At 52.2% G+C, this 14,384-nt stretch overlaps 1 protein-coding gene and 1 long non-coding RNA gene across 10 annotated transcripts in view; one reads left to right on the forward strand and one right to left on the reverse strand.

The window, feature by feature from the left end:
* The window catches only part of KCNN3 (potassium calcium-activated channel subfamily N member 3), a 73,317-nt gene that overhangs the window by 46,289 nt on the left and 12,644 nt on the right, over positions 1-14,384 (forward strand). For 5 of the 9 annotated variants that reach the window (XR_006276846.1, XR_006276847.1, XM_043501839.1 and 2 more), the window contains 2 exons: positions 6,187-6,328; positions 14,219-14,329. Coding sequence is in view for 6 of the 9 variants with exons in the window: in XM_043501839.1 (XP_043357774.1) it covers positions 6,187-6,328; positions 14,219-14,329 (253 nt within the window). In the remaining 3 variants the exon portion in view is untranslated. Of the gene's footprint in view, positions 1-1,075; positions 4,085-6,186; positions 6,329-11,472; positions 11,716-13,377; positions 13,431-14,218; positions 14,330-14,384 lie in introns of those variants that run through there. The other 4 variants (XR_006276848.1, XM_043501841.1, XM_043501842.1 and 1 more) reach the window with 3 other exon arrangements.
* Positions 11,717-14,384, reverse strand: part of LOC122457346 — a 41,049-nt gene continuing 38,381 nt past the window's right edge. The window contains exon 3 of the long non-coding RNA XR_006276849.1: positions 11,717-12,286. This is a non-coding gene — a long non-coding RNA (uncharacterized LOC122457346). The remainder of the gene's footprint in view (positions 12,287-14,384) is intronic.

Raw genomic sequence — 14,384 nt, forward strand, 5'->3', positions numbered from 1 at the left:
TCAACAGTGTGTGAAGCACGCCCTGTAAGCATGGCTGGGTGCTCTCCAGGTGGGCATTGCATTACCTTCATTCATCCACCTGCGACAGACCCAGCTGAGTTGTTTGGCTCCCTGAGCTGTAGCTCACGAAAGCTTATGCTCTAATACATTTGTTAGTCTCTAAGGTGCCACAAGTACTCCTTTTCTTTTTGCGAATACAGACTAACACGGCTGCTACTCTGAAACTTGTTACCCTTGTCTCTGAGCTCAGCCTCCCCATGCCAACTCTGCTCTGTCACCACTGCCAGCCTCAACACCCCTGCGTTTGCCCACTTCTCCCTCCTGGTCACTCCCCTCCCCTCCTCTCCCATGACACTTACACAAACCAGTGAACTGGCTGTTGCTCGCTCGCTGTGGGCATTGCCTAGGAGGAGTAACATGCCTCCTTGCACTCAGATACTCCACTTCCAAACTGGGCTGAGAGGGCAGACGCATGGGGGAGGCTGAGATTCGAACAACTCCCTTGGAAGGAACACACGGTCCCAGAGGCTTGGTAGGGAACAGCCCTGCACTACGGGAAAGCAACGTCAAGGGAAGCCAAGAGAAAACCAAGCAGCCTGGGCGCGTTTGCTCCCAGCAGCAGTAGCAGCATTTGGCTTTGCTCTTTCAGGGGAAGGCGGGTGGTGGAAATGAATGCTCAGGTCAGAGCAACTGCATCAGCCTTTGGTGTGAGCATGGTCCTGCAGCCGGCTCTCGCAGTTTTCATATGGCAAGGTGCATGCCAGCTGTCCGGCTGGACAAGCGTCATCTGCTCAAAAGTGCTTTTTGGGAAAAAAGAAAAAAACTTTGGTACGTTGACCTGTCCCTAACCCTTTTCCTTCTGAACCCCACCAAATTGTTCTCATCAGCCAGGCTCCTCCGTTCACATCCTGCTTGTGGCAGGCAGACGACAGCTCCAAGCCCTTTATCAGAGGCACACAGCTGCCTGATGGAGGGGAAGTACTTTTCCAGGAGGAGGAAGACCCTGCTGACTGGTTAGCAGAGAAAGACGTAACCCGCCAAGTGAAAATCTGCCTGCGAGAGGGTGTGAGCACAAACAGCAGATGATGGTTTCAATGCATAGTGGAGAGCAAGGCTGGAGTAGTATTCATGGTATTGGCAATTGCCTCAAACAAAGCTGGGATTCATAAGTCCACCTCCATCCCTCGCTGCAGTAACATCTCGCTATCCATGGCTATGTATGGAGTTGACCAGATGCACTGCTCTGTGCTGGAGTGATACGGAGCAGCCAAGCTGCATACGTGTTGGGGAGAACTGCAATTGTCTTCGCTGAGGGTGACACTCTGCTTGCTTCCTCCAGCCCAGGACTCCTCGAGTACTCTGCTTACTGACTATTCCCTCTCGCTCAGGTTAAGGGGTTTCAGGGCTTATGGCTCTGCTGCTGGCCATGCTGAGTCTAGAGGGTAGGAGTGTGCTGGCAGATTTCTTTCCCGGGGTACAGGATCCTAACACCACCTTCTATTTATATAGCATCTTTTATCCAGAAAGATGGCAAAGCATTTTACAGATCGACTGGCCTTAGCTGGAACTGACTCAGGGAAAGAGCACCACCTACTGAACTGACAACACTACTTCTTGCAGCCCCTGGGTTTACCTTGGAGTCTCCTATGCAACAGCTACACGCTTGGCTTTTGTGATACTGCAAGATGAGTGCACAGTCTGGCTCAGCTGCATACTGATCCCATGTAACTGGTTGTGCAGAGAAAGGGAGGTGAATAGATGGCACTGGGATCTCCTCACAGGGTATGGTTCAACAGTGACTTCTGTCTGCCCTTCTGCAAATACAGCCCGGGAAGGCTGGGTCTTTCTGCTGCCCCTGATTCCGTGCAGAGTTCCTGGACTGCCTCATCGTTGGCAGACACTGTTATTTTCTAAAAGCTGTGCGCTAGCTCAGAGAGGAATGAAGTCTGGGAAGTCCTATGGCCTGTGTTACACGGGAGATCAGACTGCATGATCAATGGTCCCTTCTGGCTTTGGAATCTATGCATCTGAGACATACTATGGCAAGAGAAAAGCTTGTTTTGATTTGAGCTGGGGCCTCTGGGACCTGCCTTTCTGACTTCCTACAGCCTCTAGCTAGGCACTGACTCCCTAGACGTTTGCTTAAGAACAAGTATCCTGTCTCCTTCTGGTTCCCAGAGAGTGCTGCTGTGCACTCGGGGGGCAGCTTGTCTGTTTTTTCTAATCTAGCATCCCACAACTGACACAGTTGTCTTCACGTTGTGCTGGGAGACTGTCTTTAACTTCGATAAAAAAGTTATGAATCTGTTTTCAGCAACTCCCTCAGGGCAGGAGGCTTCTCACATCCTTTGGTTTCCCAGTCAGCCACACTTAGCATGTGATTCCCAGATAGCTGGCTGGCCCAGTGGGAGTCAGCATTCTCAGAAGTGCTTTTCAGAACAGCTCCTATGGGACTGGAGAGAGGGACACTGGGCCGCAGGCAAGCTCAGGAAATAAGGCTTTATCAAATGAAGCCACCAGCATCATCTGAGAACTCTGCCTCATCTCTCCCAGCATTTGGGACATGGAGGTTTTCCCACCTCCTTCTCCCAGGGACCCTGCGCCTTGGTGATTTTTCCTCAAGGGAAGACGGTTGAACACAGCTCCCCTCTGCTACAGCCTGTCAGTACCACTCTGCATCAGCCAGAGCCACCCAGATGATGCAAGGCGCTCCCTCCTCCGAGGGTGGAGCATGCGGCCTTCACAGTACTCCAGAGACTTGCACTCAGAGCCCTGCATTGGGCTGCCTCAATAGCACTGGGCAAACCAATGACTTGTGGTCTCTTTCATCCGGGAACAGCTTTGTTACTGCAACTTGAAGTCTGTAACTGAGAGGGGAAGTCTGGTCTTCTCCAAAGCAGGCTTTTTTTGCCTCGACCCTCTACTTTAGGAGTAGGGAACTGCACTGACTCTAGCACTGTTATATACATCAGAAGCCTCTCATCCACATAGAAAACAAATAGCCCTGTTCCTAATTTGCACTTCAGTAGTGTTCTCCAGTTTCAATCCCAGAGCACTGTGGGGAAACATTAATCCCTGTGGGGGGCCAAATATCATTATCCCCTTTTGTGGGAACTGAGGCCCAGTGTCTTCCCCAAGTGGCAGAGCCAGCAAAAGAAACCAGGAGTTGGGACCCCCAGTCTCCTGCTCTAACCACTAGATCACACTCTCCACCAACAGCTGGGAACAGGAGTCCTGACTCCCAGTCCCCTGCTCTAACCACTAGACCTCTCTCTATGCTAATACTAGGGTGGGGAATGTGATATTAAACAGATTCTTGTCAACATTTTTTTATGCTTGCATATTTCATTAGACTCTCCAGATGAGGAGACTTGGGGAAATAAAAATAATAACAGTCCAGAGAGTTTTGAGTTGAGAAACTTGGACAAATTGATTTGGCTGAAATTGCCAAAAACTCCATCTGTTTTCCCTTAATGATTTCACAAGGAAGCTGAGAGAAACCCGCCCTTGTGAAGCAAACAGGCCTTGGCAGATCCAGCCACAGCACCCCATCAAGCATTTGATCCCTCTTCTCCAAAGGGGCCTGGAAATAAACATCTTGAGCACAGCAAGCAGATGGAGAAGTCAAAGGAAACCATGGAGTCACAGCTGGGTCTTGAAGACAACAGGAGCTGTGGTTCTCATCATGTCTGGAAACCAGGCTATTCAGAACTGCATCACAAAGCTGGGTGCCTCTGAGAGGCTCCATATACACCAGGTTGCTGCTGCCTGTTGGAAGTGGCTTCCAGTCTCGACTACCATTTCACCTGTGCAGAAAGCAATCACGGTAACTGCACGTTGGGCTATGCCCTCTGCCGCCCGCAGACCAACGCCAGTCTCCTCTTTAAAACACTCCACCCTGGAGTGCTTACATCCCAGCCACCTGCCCTCTGTTGGAGAGGTCTAGATTGGATTCCTCCACTAGGAGTTCGTCCGCACTGCTCAGACTGGCTGGAAGAGGGGCAGCTGGTTCGAGCACCCTTCTGGGGCAGAGCAGTGAAAGGCTGGGGGTGCCATCTGGCATGACAGTGCAAAGCCCCACTAGGTCAGCAGGCTAGGCCGCTCCTCACTAGTTGGAGTTTCTGGTTTTTTGAGCAGTTGGAACATAGGCCTGGAAGGGAGCATCTGGGTCATGGAGTCCAGTTCCCTGCTGTCGCAGGCAACCCCTTATAGAATGTTGTTTATAAACTTGTCAAGCTCCATCTTAAACCTAGCTAGGTTGTTCGAAACGGTAGGGTGTCCTGGACCTGCAGCCGGGGAAAGAGACCAGCAGCAACCAGACCAGAGTCCTTTGCTGTGTACGCTGACGCATTGCTGCTGCTGGATCACACCGTCCAAGCCAGCCCAGCGGTTCTAGTTCATCTCCCCCAGGCTACAGGCTCAGTTACTGCCAAGGAGATGGTCTGGCCTGGCCTGAACTGAGCCTGAGGATCTGGCAGAGGCCTATGACAAGCTGGCCTGCAGAGATTGGGGGCCAGAGGAGCAGGCCTCACTGCTGTACAGGAACAGGAGGAGAAGCAGCTGAGGCTTTGGGGGCCAGCCAGAGAGTTTGTTGACCTTGTCAGGGACAGGAAACTGACCAGAATTCGGTGTTTTGTCCAAAGGACGGAACGTGTCAATGGAAACATTACAAAGTTTCCCTGGAGTTACTAGCTGAGGCTAGGAGTGCCACTGAATCCTCACATGCTTCGAGTAAAGCGCGTTCACAAGTCTTTGCAGGATTGGGAATAAGTTTTCCTGCAGTGAAACCTGATCCCCTTACCTAGGGATCAGCCAGGAAAAGAGCCAGGAGGATGTGGGAGCAGAGCAGGGGGCATTGGTTACTGTGACACTGGGTCTCTAGTCTCCCTAACCTTAGTCAGTGGTTGGGTGCGCATGTGTGTAGGTGCAGGAACAGAAGTCAGGAAAAATACATTAATAAGGGGTTGATACTTAAGTCATTTGCTCGCTCCAGATTGTTTTACAAGCCTCTTGCCTGGAGACCGAGCTGCTAACCAGAGAAGCTCGAAATGAGGTATAAAGCCACAGGAAGGGGTTGAAATTGCCAGCACACTCTGTTAGTTTGCGCTCGTTGTTTGCAGGGGCATGTGCTTGCCAAATCCATAATCCAGGGCCAGTTTCACATGAACACAGGAGGCGAGCTGCCATTGCTGTCAAACACCCGTAATGCAGACAGTCTCCATGCCAGCTTGAGCCCAAATAGGGAACGTTATCAAAGGTGTAAACCGGCGCAGGTGCATTTCAGCTCCGTCAGGAGGGGAAGGAATTTGTTCTCATGAGGTCTCATCGCTCATGGGGAGGTGGTGATAACGAGTTTGCAGGAGACAACATTGTGCTGTGAGTTCAAATGTAAATGAAAAGTTCATGAGGAACCTTGACAGGTTGACCAACTGGTGAGAACGGAGCAGCAGTAGCCGCTCTCAGCCTGCCTCTCTCCTCTCCATTCAGTCACGTCTGTTTCCCCCTCAGACAGACAACCCTGCCCAGCAGCATGGCCCCGGTGCAGATGGAGCTGGAGGGTATTTCGCTAAAATGTGACTGCAACGCTGACTGAAAGCAAAATAATCTTTCCGCTGAGTCTTTGGGGGGGGGGTGTACACGCGCACATGGGAGGTTTCTTATGAGGAAACTGTGAAATTGCTGCTGCTGGGGAACATTGTTGCATTATTAATATTTATTCCCTATTTTGCAATATGGTCTCATGCTAGATGAGTCCAGAGGCTTTCAGGCCAAGGTTAATTACGTCTGGCGAGGGCTGTGCGCCTATCTGATTCCATATCTTGCTGCAAGTAATTTTTTAAGCCCAGCTGCTATGGCAGTGCATGGTTCTAAGATGTGGTCCTGAGGCCATACAGAGGCAGGGTTGCAGACATCCAGCATGGGAAGATTGCAGTCTGAGGCCACTGAAAATGCCCTTTTGACCAGTCAGTTTTGCAGGGATGGATTGTGCAGGAACAATACAGTGGCTGCTTGGTGTTTTCTGCAGCTGCCTGCTGACACTGGGGACTAGAAACTAGATAGACAAGGCCCTATTTCCATAAGCACCATTATCTGACCTGGCAGAGACCCCGGGGAGGGGGAGAGTTCTGTGAGATGACTGCTTTCCTTTTCTCTTCTCCTACACTGAGGTGTACATCTCCTTGGCAGGTACCACGATCAGCAGGATGTGACCAGCAACTTCCTGAGTGCCATGTGGCTCATCTCCATCACGTTCCTCTCCATTGGCTATGGTGACATGGTGCCTCACACATACTGTGGGAAAGGCATCTGCCTCCTCACCGGCATCATGGTAAGAGTGTTTTCTCAAGGAAGCGGCCCGGGGGAGAAAGTACACAATCCAGAGTAAAGCTTCGGGGAGCTGGGGCCAGCAGATTGCCCCTCACACCCACCCACTGGATCCTTCCTATACTGAGCCATGGAGATCCTGCCTCAATTTCCTTCCCGTTTTTCGAACACACTCCTTGAGGCTCTTTAGTCAAGGACTAGATAGGGCTCCATTAGGACTCCACTGATGCCCCTTCCAAGGTCTAACCCAGAGCTACAGCTTCGGAAGCAAGACAAGGCAGGTTTTGTTTGGGGGATTTTACAGAGCCCTCTTCCTTCCCCACTGGTTAGGAGCTTCTCAGCTAGTTTGACCATGAGCAAGACTTCACAACTTTTGCTCCTGCTGCTCTACTGCCGAAAGCTGGCAAGACTGTGAGCAATCAGGATGCTGGGAGCTGGGGAGGTCAAATCCTCATCAATAGTAAGTAAAACTCGCAGCGTTAATCTGAACCGCTGCATGCACTGGGACAGTGGGGCGAACGGGAGGTCTCCCAGGCTGGCCGTCTCTCAGTGGTGGAACTCACTCTGGTCTCTGGATCACTGCATTGGGCTTCCATGGATCTGACGTGTCCTTTGTCTGAGGAATGAATGACACTTGGACAGGATCTAACAGGTGTTTTCCAGATCTTGACACACGACTCTGGAGTGTGTGTGTGTTACAGGATACCTGAACAGCCCGCAAAGTACACAGTTGCCAAAGTACCATGGGCCCAGTTCTGTAGTCAGCGGATGCACGGAGCTACGCTGCATGGGAAGGATGCAGTGGGTAAAGTGTCTCATGAATACTGGGCTCCAGCAATGGTTGCCAACCCTCAGTGGGGCAGTGAGACCTGCCCACTAAGCAGGCAGGCTCTAAAACAGCAGATAATGCCAAGCAAGGCAGGATGAGCTGCGGATAAATAATGGGCACAGGTGAGTCTCTAGAACAAGTATGGGGCCTGGGGCACAGACCAGCTGCCATGGGGAAAGGCTACTGAACAGTATTGTGTGACAGAAGTTTTCTGGATCTCAGCAGAGCAACTCCGCAGAGACCCAGGTCTGTGCGACAGAAACATCCCTCGATCAGTGCCCAGCAGTGGGGTTTGGCAGCTGTCCCAGACAGGCCAACCTCTCAGCCACTGGTTTTTACAAGCGTCTGCCTTTCTCTCCCCGCACTGACTGCGGAGCATCTGACTGACTTTCAAACCCCCCCAGCTCCTGTGGCCAAGCTCAAGAAAAGATGTGGAAAGCGAGTCTCTTCCTCAGTGTGCAGAGCTGCCTCCTTGCAATGCTACGTGTTACTGGCAGAATGAAGCGGGGGGAGAATGTTTGTTTTTATTAGCGGAATGAAACCTCACCTGGTACAGCAAACTATTCCAGCCACCTCACTCCTCAGCAGCCTGCCATGGGCCTTGACGAGGGTGACTCTCGCTGTGTACTGTACACTAGGATCCTTGCTTTGGCATGAAATAACGCTCCCCGTTTTCCTTAATCAAGCTAAACTAACCAACCATGGCTACCTGCTGTTTTACAGCCGGTGTCTGAGTCCCACAGCCATTTATGTCACTAGCCACTGTTCCTCTTTCATGTACGCTTGGATGCTGGGAACTCTGCTCCTTAGCCCCTGTTCAGGCCAACAGCTCCATAGGGTTACCCAGGCAGGTGCTAGTCCTCATGTCCACCTTGTGCATCAAGGAATCTCTCTTGCTGAGTCATTTCTCTCCCCTCCCTCCCCTGCCACACCCTTCCTATGCCAGGCTCCCAGGGATGATTACAGTAATTACTTAAAGGCAGCCTCCCCATTTGGTTACCATGGAGGCCATGACTAGGCCTGCATGTGCAGGTGCTGTGACTAGGTTTAATAACAGGCATCTTGCAGAGTTCCCAGTAACCGTGCGGTGATTAGCCACCAAGCAGGGGTCAGAGCACTGTGGCTCCTGCCTGCCAGGGAGTTTCACCCACCACAGCAGACACTTGGAGTGCCTCTGCATTTCAGGAGGAGACGCCATGGCAGCTGCCTCACGGCATCGCACCGCTCCCCTGCCTAGCTAGGCATTTGGAAAGCACCCAGCAGTGCGGTGTCCAGCTAGCAGCCTCCAAAGGCCCTGTCGGCTCTAGGCTGCAGTACCAGAGCGAGCAGGAGTGAAAACTGAGGCTGATTCCCCCAGTGCAATGACATTGCCTGCAGAGGAGCATCTCTCAATCTCACTCTGAGAGAAGCAAAGCAGACTGTGAGGTTCCAGGCCAGCAGAGGATGGGTGAATTCGGTACAGGAGGCTGGGGTGACCCACCCCCATCACAGGTACAGCTATCTCCAGGACAAGCCAACACCTGGAGCAGGCTGGTGCTTGGTTCCTAGAGCTGTTTGTCAAAACAGTGAACAGAGATGGTGAGCATCCCTAGTGGACTTGTGGGGACTAGATTCCATCCTAAAACTGCTCAATCACATTGGAGCTACTCCAGCTGTTGTAAGGAATCCTTTGGAGCGACAAAAAGCCAGCTGTGAAGTCTCCACACCCCCTCATTCCGTTTGTCATTTTCACCTCTTCATTAATATTTCATTTTGTTTGTGTTCTGTAAACTAACCTAATGGGGTCAGTTCTCCCAGAGCTGAGAGAGAGGTACCAGGTCCCTCTCCAAAATCCTCTTGATACGTTCCAGCTTCTAGAGTTCCCCAGCTGGAGATGTCTCATGGAAGCCAGCCTGAAGGAGAAGCTGAGAGGCACTTGAAGCTGGAGGTGTACAACCTTGACTCACCAGAGAGATAGATGGATCGTTATTGAATGAAGATGCACAAAATTGTCTGTGTGGGAGGTCCTGGTGCCATGCTGCACTGTTGGGCCATGATGCAGCATGATCTTGACTGAGCACTATTGCATATTGACACACTGTCACCAGGCAAATGCCACAACATCCACCAAGAGACAGCACTGGAACTGTTGTGTGGGTCTCTGCTCCTCCATTCAATAGTCAGCGCCAGGTCTGCAGCTGGTGTAAATTGGCACTGCTCAGGATCTGGCCCAGTCTTCCCTCCCCAATCATTGGGTGCTGGGGATGAGGGGGTGTCTTCGCTCTACTCCTCCTTTCTATCGTCAGGAGAGATCCCAGCAACCACTGTGGGGTGCACCGAAATCTGGGTAAAAATCCACCTGTGCTGAGCAGCTGCACCATGAGGCCTATGCACCAATTAAGCCCTGCTTATACCTTGGAGGTTTAAGTGGCCACAGCCCTGGATGCAGGCCCACAGGAGGTGCACAAAGGCCAGAACAGCAGTTGGGAACTCGAGAGACAGGCTTACACTGCGTCTACACTGCAGCCACTCCAATGCTGTGGCTGTAGTACAGACACTCATGCCATTGACAAAGGGGTTTTTCCTGTTGCTGTATTTAATGCAACTCTCAGTGAGGCTGTATCTCAGGCAATGGAAGAATCCTTCTGGCGAGCTTGCAGCAGCTCCACCGGCGCTCAGGTTGGCTGAACGGATGCTTTCAGGGATGTGGGTTTCTCACAGAGGTAGGGCGACTGACATTTCAGTGATAGACCAGGCCTCAGCTTACTCCCCTAACACATTTCCGAGCGCGCACACAGCGTCAGGTATTTCCAAGCCCAGCTCTGTGCCATTCCAAGGGTTCCTCTTGCATCATCCCTCTGCTCCTCTTCACTGTGCTGCCCTGACTTGCCTGCCTCCCTTGCAAGACCCTCTCCTTTAGGGGCTGCATCTGCTGCTCCTCCTAGCTACTGAGTGGGACTAAGGGTGGGCACAGTGGGATCTAGTGCATCAGGCTGGAGCAAGGCTGTGGGACTCACTTGCGGGCTAGCATGTCCTGGGGGACTGTGCCAAACTACAGAGGCATGAATTTGCTCCACTGACTTACCAGTTCACAGATTTTCCAAGTTCTATGAGAGCAACTGGTTCCTTCTGCCCCTAGAATCCCAGGCTTGCAGGACTGTCAAGAAGGATAATTTTCAGCATGCCAGAAACTACCCCTCAGTGTCTGGGTTTTAGTCCTGCCTCCATGGTTAGCTCCTGCTGCTGTTGTGCTGTGCCGCACACTCAGCCACTTTGAATGCAGCTCCCCGGGGGAGCACTCACTCGCTAGCCTGGGAAAGTACTTTATCTGGCTGCTGCCATAGTAATGCCAGCCAAACGGGAGAAATGTGAGTGACACTTCCCAGCAAACAGCCAGAAAATGAGTCTGTTAGTGCCTGCCACAGCCCGTGGCGCTTCCTGCCACAGCTGACAGATCAGCCCCTCTGCTCAGCCAGCCGCAGTGGAGGAGAGCAAGCAGCATCTTCTGGCATGTGAGTTCCTGCAGCTGGGAGGACACGAGATAATCGCATCGCTCCCCAGCTGAACAGAAGCAACAAGGGTCAGGCTTAGCTGTGAGTGTGGCTAAGCATACAGGGAGCCAGGTGTCAGGGAAGCTGCCTGCTCAGAGCCGCCCTGATGATGGAGTTAAGCTGGCTGCCTCCCCCATCATCTCAAAAAGGAGTTTGTCACAGGCACCCAATGGCCTAGTTTGATCTTAGCATGCTTTGGCCCAGAACAGCGGGGACCTGAGTGCCCCTGCTTTCCTGGGACCCAGAGGATTGTATAGCACCCTCCAGCGTGGTTAAATATGCCGTGAAATACACAGGGGACCCTCCTATGCTGCCTATCACAGTCAAGCCTGCTGTTTTTTGAGCCCCAGCAGTTCATGAACCACAAGGAGCCCTCCAGTGCAGCCCCTGCCATTACAATTCATGGACCACCTGTCAGCACAGCCTATGGATCACAAAACGCCAGCTGCGCCTCAGAACCTGCTTCTACCAGCTCGGGCTGCTGGGGTGCTGAAAACAGAGTGCAGCCATTACAGCTCAGGCTGGAGCACAGACTCTGAGGAACTGTCCCAGGCTTCACAACCTAAGCTCCAGCCAAGGCCTGAACACCTGCACAGCTTTTCATAGTGCCCAGCATGAGCTCCGTGAGCCTGAGTCTGTAGTGCCAGGCTCTGAGACTTGCTGCCCCAGGTTTTAAAACTCAGTGTAGACGTACCCAGGAATAACAGAGGAGAGACCCTCAGTTTCCCCATCTGTGAGCTGTTTCCTTAGAGCAGTGGTCTCTAAACTTTTTGGCTCACACACCCCCAGGGTGAAAAGCGGAAGACCTGCCGCAGATGCGCCGCTGACGGAAGAAGACCGGAAGATTTACCGCAAGTGGGCCACTGGAGGGAAACAGCAGCCTTGGAGGTGCGGAGCTGCCGCCGAAGAAACAAAAACAGCGGAGTGCCATGCAGCAGTGCTCCTGCTGCTGCACCCCCCTGGGATCATCTCGCGCACCCCAGTTTGGAGACCACTGCCTTTAGAGGATTAGCGAGACTGTGTTACCTCTAGTGGAAAGAGCACATGCCGGAGCCAGGAGTTCCTGAGTTCTAATCCTTGGACTAACAGTGACTCCCTGAATGACCTTGGGTGAGTCCCTGCCTTGCTCTGTCCCTCGGTTTCCCCATCAGTAAAATGGAGGAGATCGCTCTCAGCATGGTTGTGAGGTTTAGTTCGCTGTCTGTTCAGAACATGAAAGGGGAAGAGAATGAAAATGTAAGAAGCGTGGCTATCGTTATCCCCTGCACCCTATTCTAACCACAGCTTCTCAATACAACCCCTGGCATCTCTGCAGATCACAGGCTAATGCACACAGCATCCCTGAGTGAAGTCACTTTTGGGGTGGAGGGTGATAATTAACTGCACAAAAGCCAGGGAAGGCAGGAAATGTTTCCCCAGTGACCCTGGGGCTTACGAATCATGCCAGGTCCATGTAGAACAGACAGAGCCTCCATCACTTCCAGGTGAAGGCTGAGTCCTCCCAGCGGGAGTTGAAGCGGTGGTTCCAGCGAGTCTGTGGTCCGACTTTCAGAGGGGCAGAGGCTGGAAGCTCCCTGGGGCGCTGCACATGTCCCACCAAGCTCTGAAAGAGAAACCAGGAGTTACTGTGAATCTGAGGCAGGGCCTGAAACTCCCTGCCCCTGATCTGATGGAAAGTCCTGTCTGGAGGAGCGAAGGCAGGCAGTCCCCAGGCACAGATGCCTGGCATATCTGCAGTGTTCGGATGTGCACTCTGTAAAAGACATCAGCCTGGTGGTTACATCCAGGGTGGGTCTGCAGAGCTCAGATACCATCATGATGGGCATGGCAGAAGAGAAGAGCAATTCCAAAAATCGTTTGCAGCAGTGAACTGGTCCCGAGTTAGCCTCACAGCCAAGGGCAGATGTCCAATCCCAAGCTAGATTGGGTGAACCAGAAGAACCTCCACTCCAAGGGAACGGAGGGAATGAAAAGTGAACGTACAGAGCCTTACAGGAGAGCTGCAGGATTCAGCTCAGACTGGGATGTTTATTAATGACTCTTGAATTAATTAAAAGTCGCTCCCCAAGGGCATGGTCTCTGCCAGGCAGCATGGACACACACGGACACACACAAACACACACACACGCTTTCAGGTTGGCACCTTTTTGCTTTTAAAGCCAAATATATCCAGGAGATAATAGCTCCCAACTGGGCTCTCAGTTTGCCAAATAGAACATATCCTGACTCAAACGGGCACCGTTCCTACTGTAATTGCCTGGTAAAAAGGAGCTACCAGCTGTCACCGTTTAGGGGGGGAGGGAGGATGAGACAGAGAAAGTGATTCACATGATCTCATTTCTCTGCCGAGCCTCACTGTAGTAAAAATGGGGAGCAGACCAATGTGCAGGGTGCCAGCAGCCTTTTCTAAAGGAATTGCTTAGGAAGAGCCAAGGAGAAGGTGCCAGCTTCAGCTGTGCTAAAAGCATAGGCAGGTTTTTTTTCTCTGAAGCTCCATGAGAGAAAACAGGGATTGTGAGGGAGTGTGCCTGCAAACCTGCTGGGGTGTTTGATCCATCTTCTTCCTAGCCATGTGGCCCTGCAGGCTAATACAGGAGACATACACAGGGCTTCCTTCATGACTCTCATAAGGGAATTTGTTAAATAACAAAGGGTTTAGTCAGGCCAGTAAGTGTCATTATTCCCATTTCACAGATGGGGAAACTGAGGGGAAGGAATATGCTGCCAAGGTCACACAGTGAGTCAGGGTAAGAAACTCAGGAGTCCCGGTTGCCTGCACTAACAGTCCTCCCACAGCAGTGAATGGAGCCCAGGAGTCCTGGCTCCTAGTCCCCCTGGCTTAGTTGTGAGCATACACTCCCACCCAGAACTGGGAACAGAACCCAGCAGTCCTGACTCCCAGTTCCCCTGGGTCTGATGACTAGCCCATGCTCCTTTCCAGAGCTGGGAATAGAACCCAGGAGTCCTGATGTCCCTCTCCCTCGTCCCCACTCAAACCCACAAAACAGACTTCCTCCAGGAGCCCAGAATGCACCCTAATCCTGATGTTCTACTCCTAAAAGCAGTGGGGCCAGCTCCTTAGCTCAGTGGCACTATGCCAACTGCATCAGTTGAGCTGGAGTACTGAGTGCAGCTTTGAAGTGTCCTGGGAGGGTCAGGACAGGGCGAAGGTTTCCTGATGACTTCCTACCAACCAGCAGCATGGTCCATTAGTTACACAAGCAGCTGCTCAAGGACACATGTCCAGCATTGTGGATGGCTGACCCCATGGGATGCTCCTCACTGGAGTAATTAAATATATGACCTGCTGAACAAGGGGGTGGGGGGAGAAGTTTAATTAATGTATGTAAATGGCTAGGAAAGCCTCGGGTGGATGGGGCTGCGGCCATGCAAAGCACCATCACTGCAATGTTTCATCCCAAGCGTCCCTCTGCAGGAAGGCAAGTGGGTCATTTTGGAAGTAGGAGGGGGCCACTCACTGCTCTACGATTAACTCTTTACCTTCTTCTCTCCTCCCTTGGTTTTCCCATGGCAGGGGGCTGGCTGCACCGCCCTGGTGGTGGCCGTGGTGGCCAGGAAACTGGAGCTCACCAAAGCCGAGAAACATGTGCACAACTTCATGATGGACACACAGCTGACGAAGCGGGTAAGGTGCTCCGGGCGGAGGGCATCTGTCACGGCTGCTTGGGGTAAAAATCCCC

Source organism: Dermochelys coriacea, chromosome 24 (assembly GCF_009764565.3).
Source record: "Dermochelys coriacea isolate rDerCor1 chromosome 24, rDerCor1.pri.v4, whole genome shotgun sequence".
Classification (NCBI taxonomy): Eukaryota; Metazoa; Chordata; order Testudines; family Dermochelyidae; genus Dermochelys; species Dermochelys coriacea.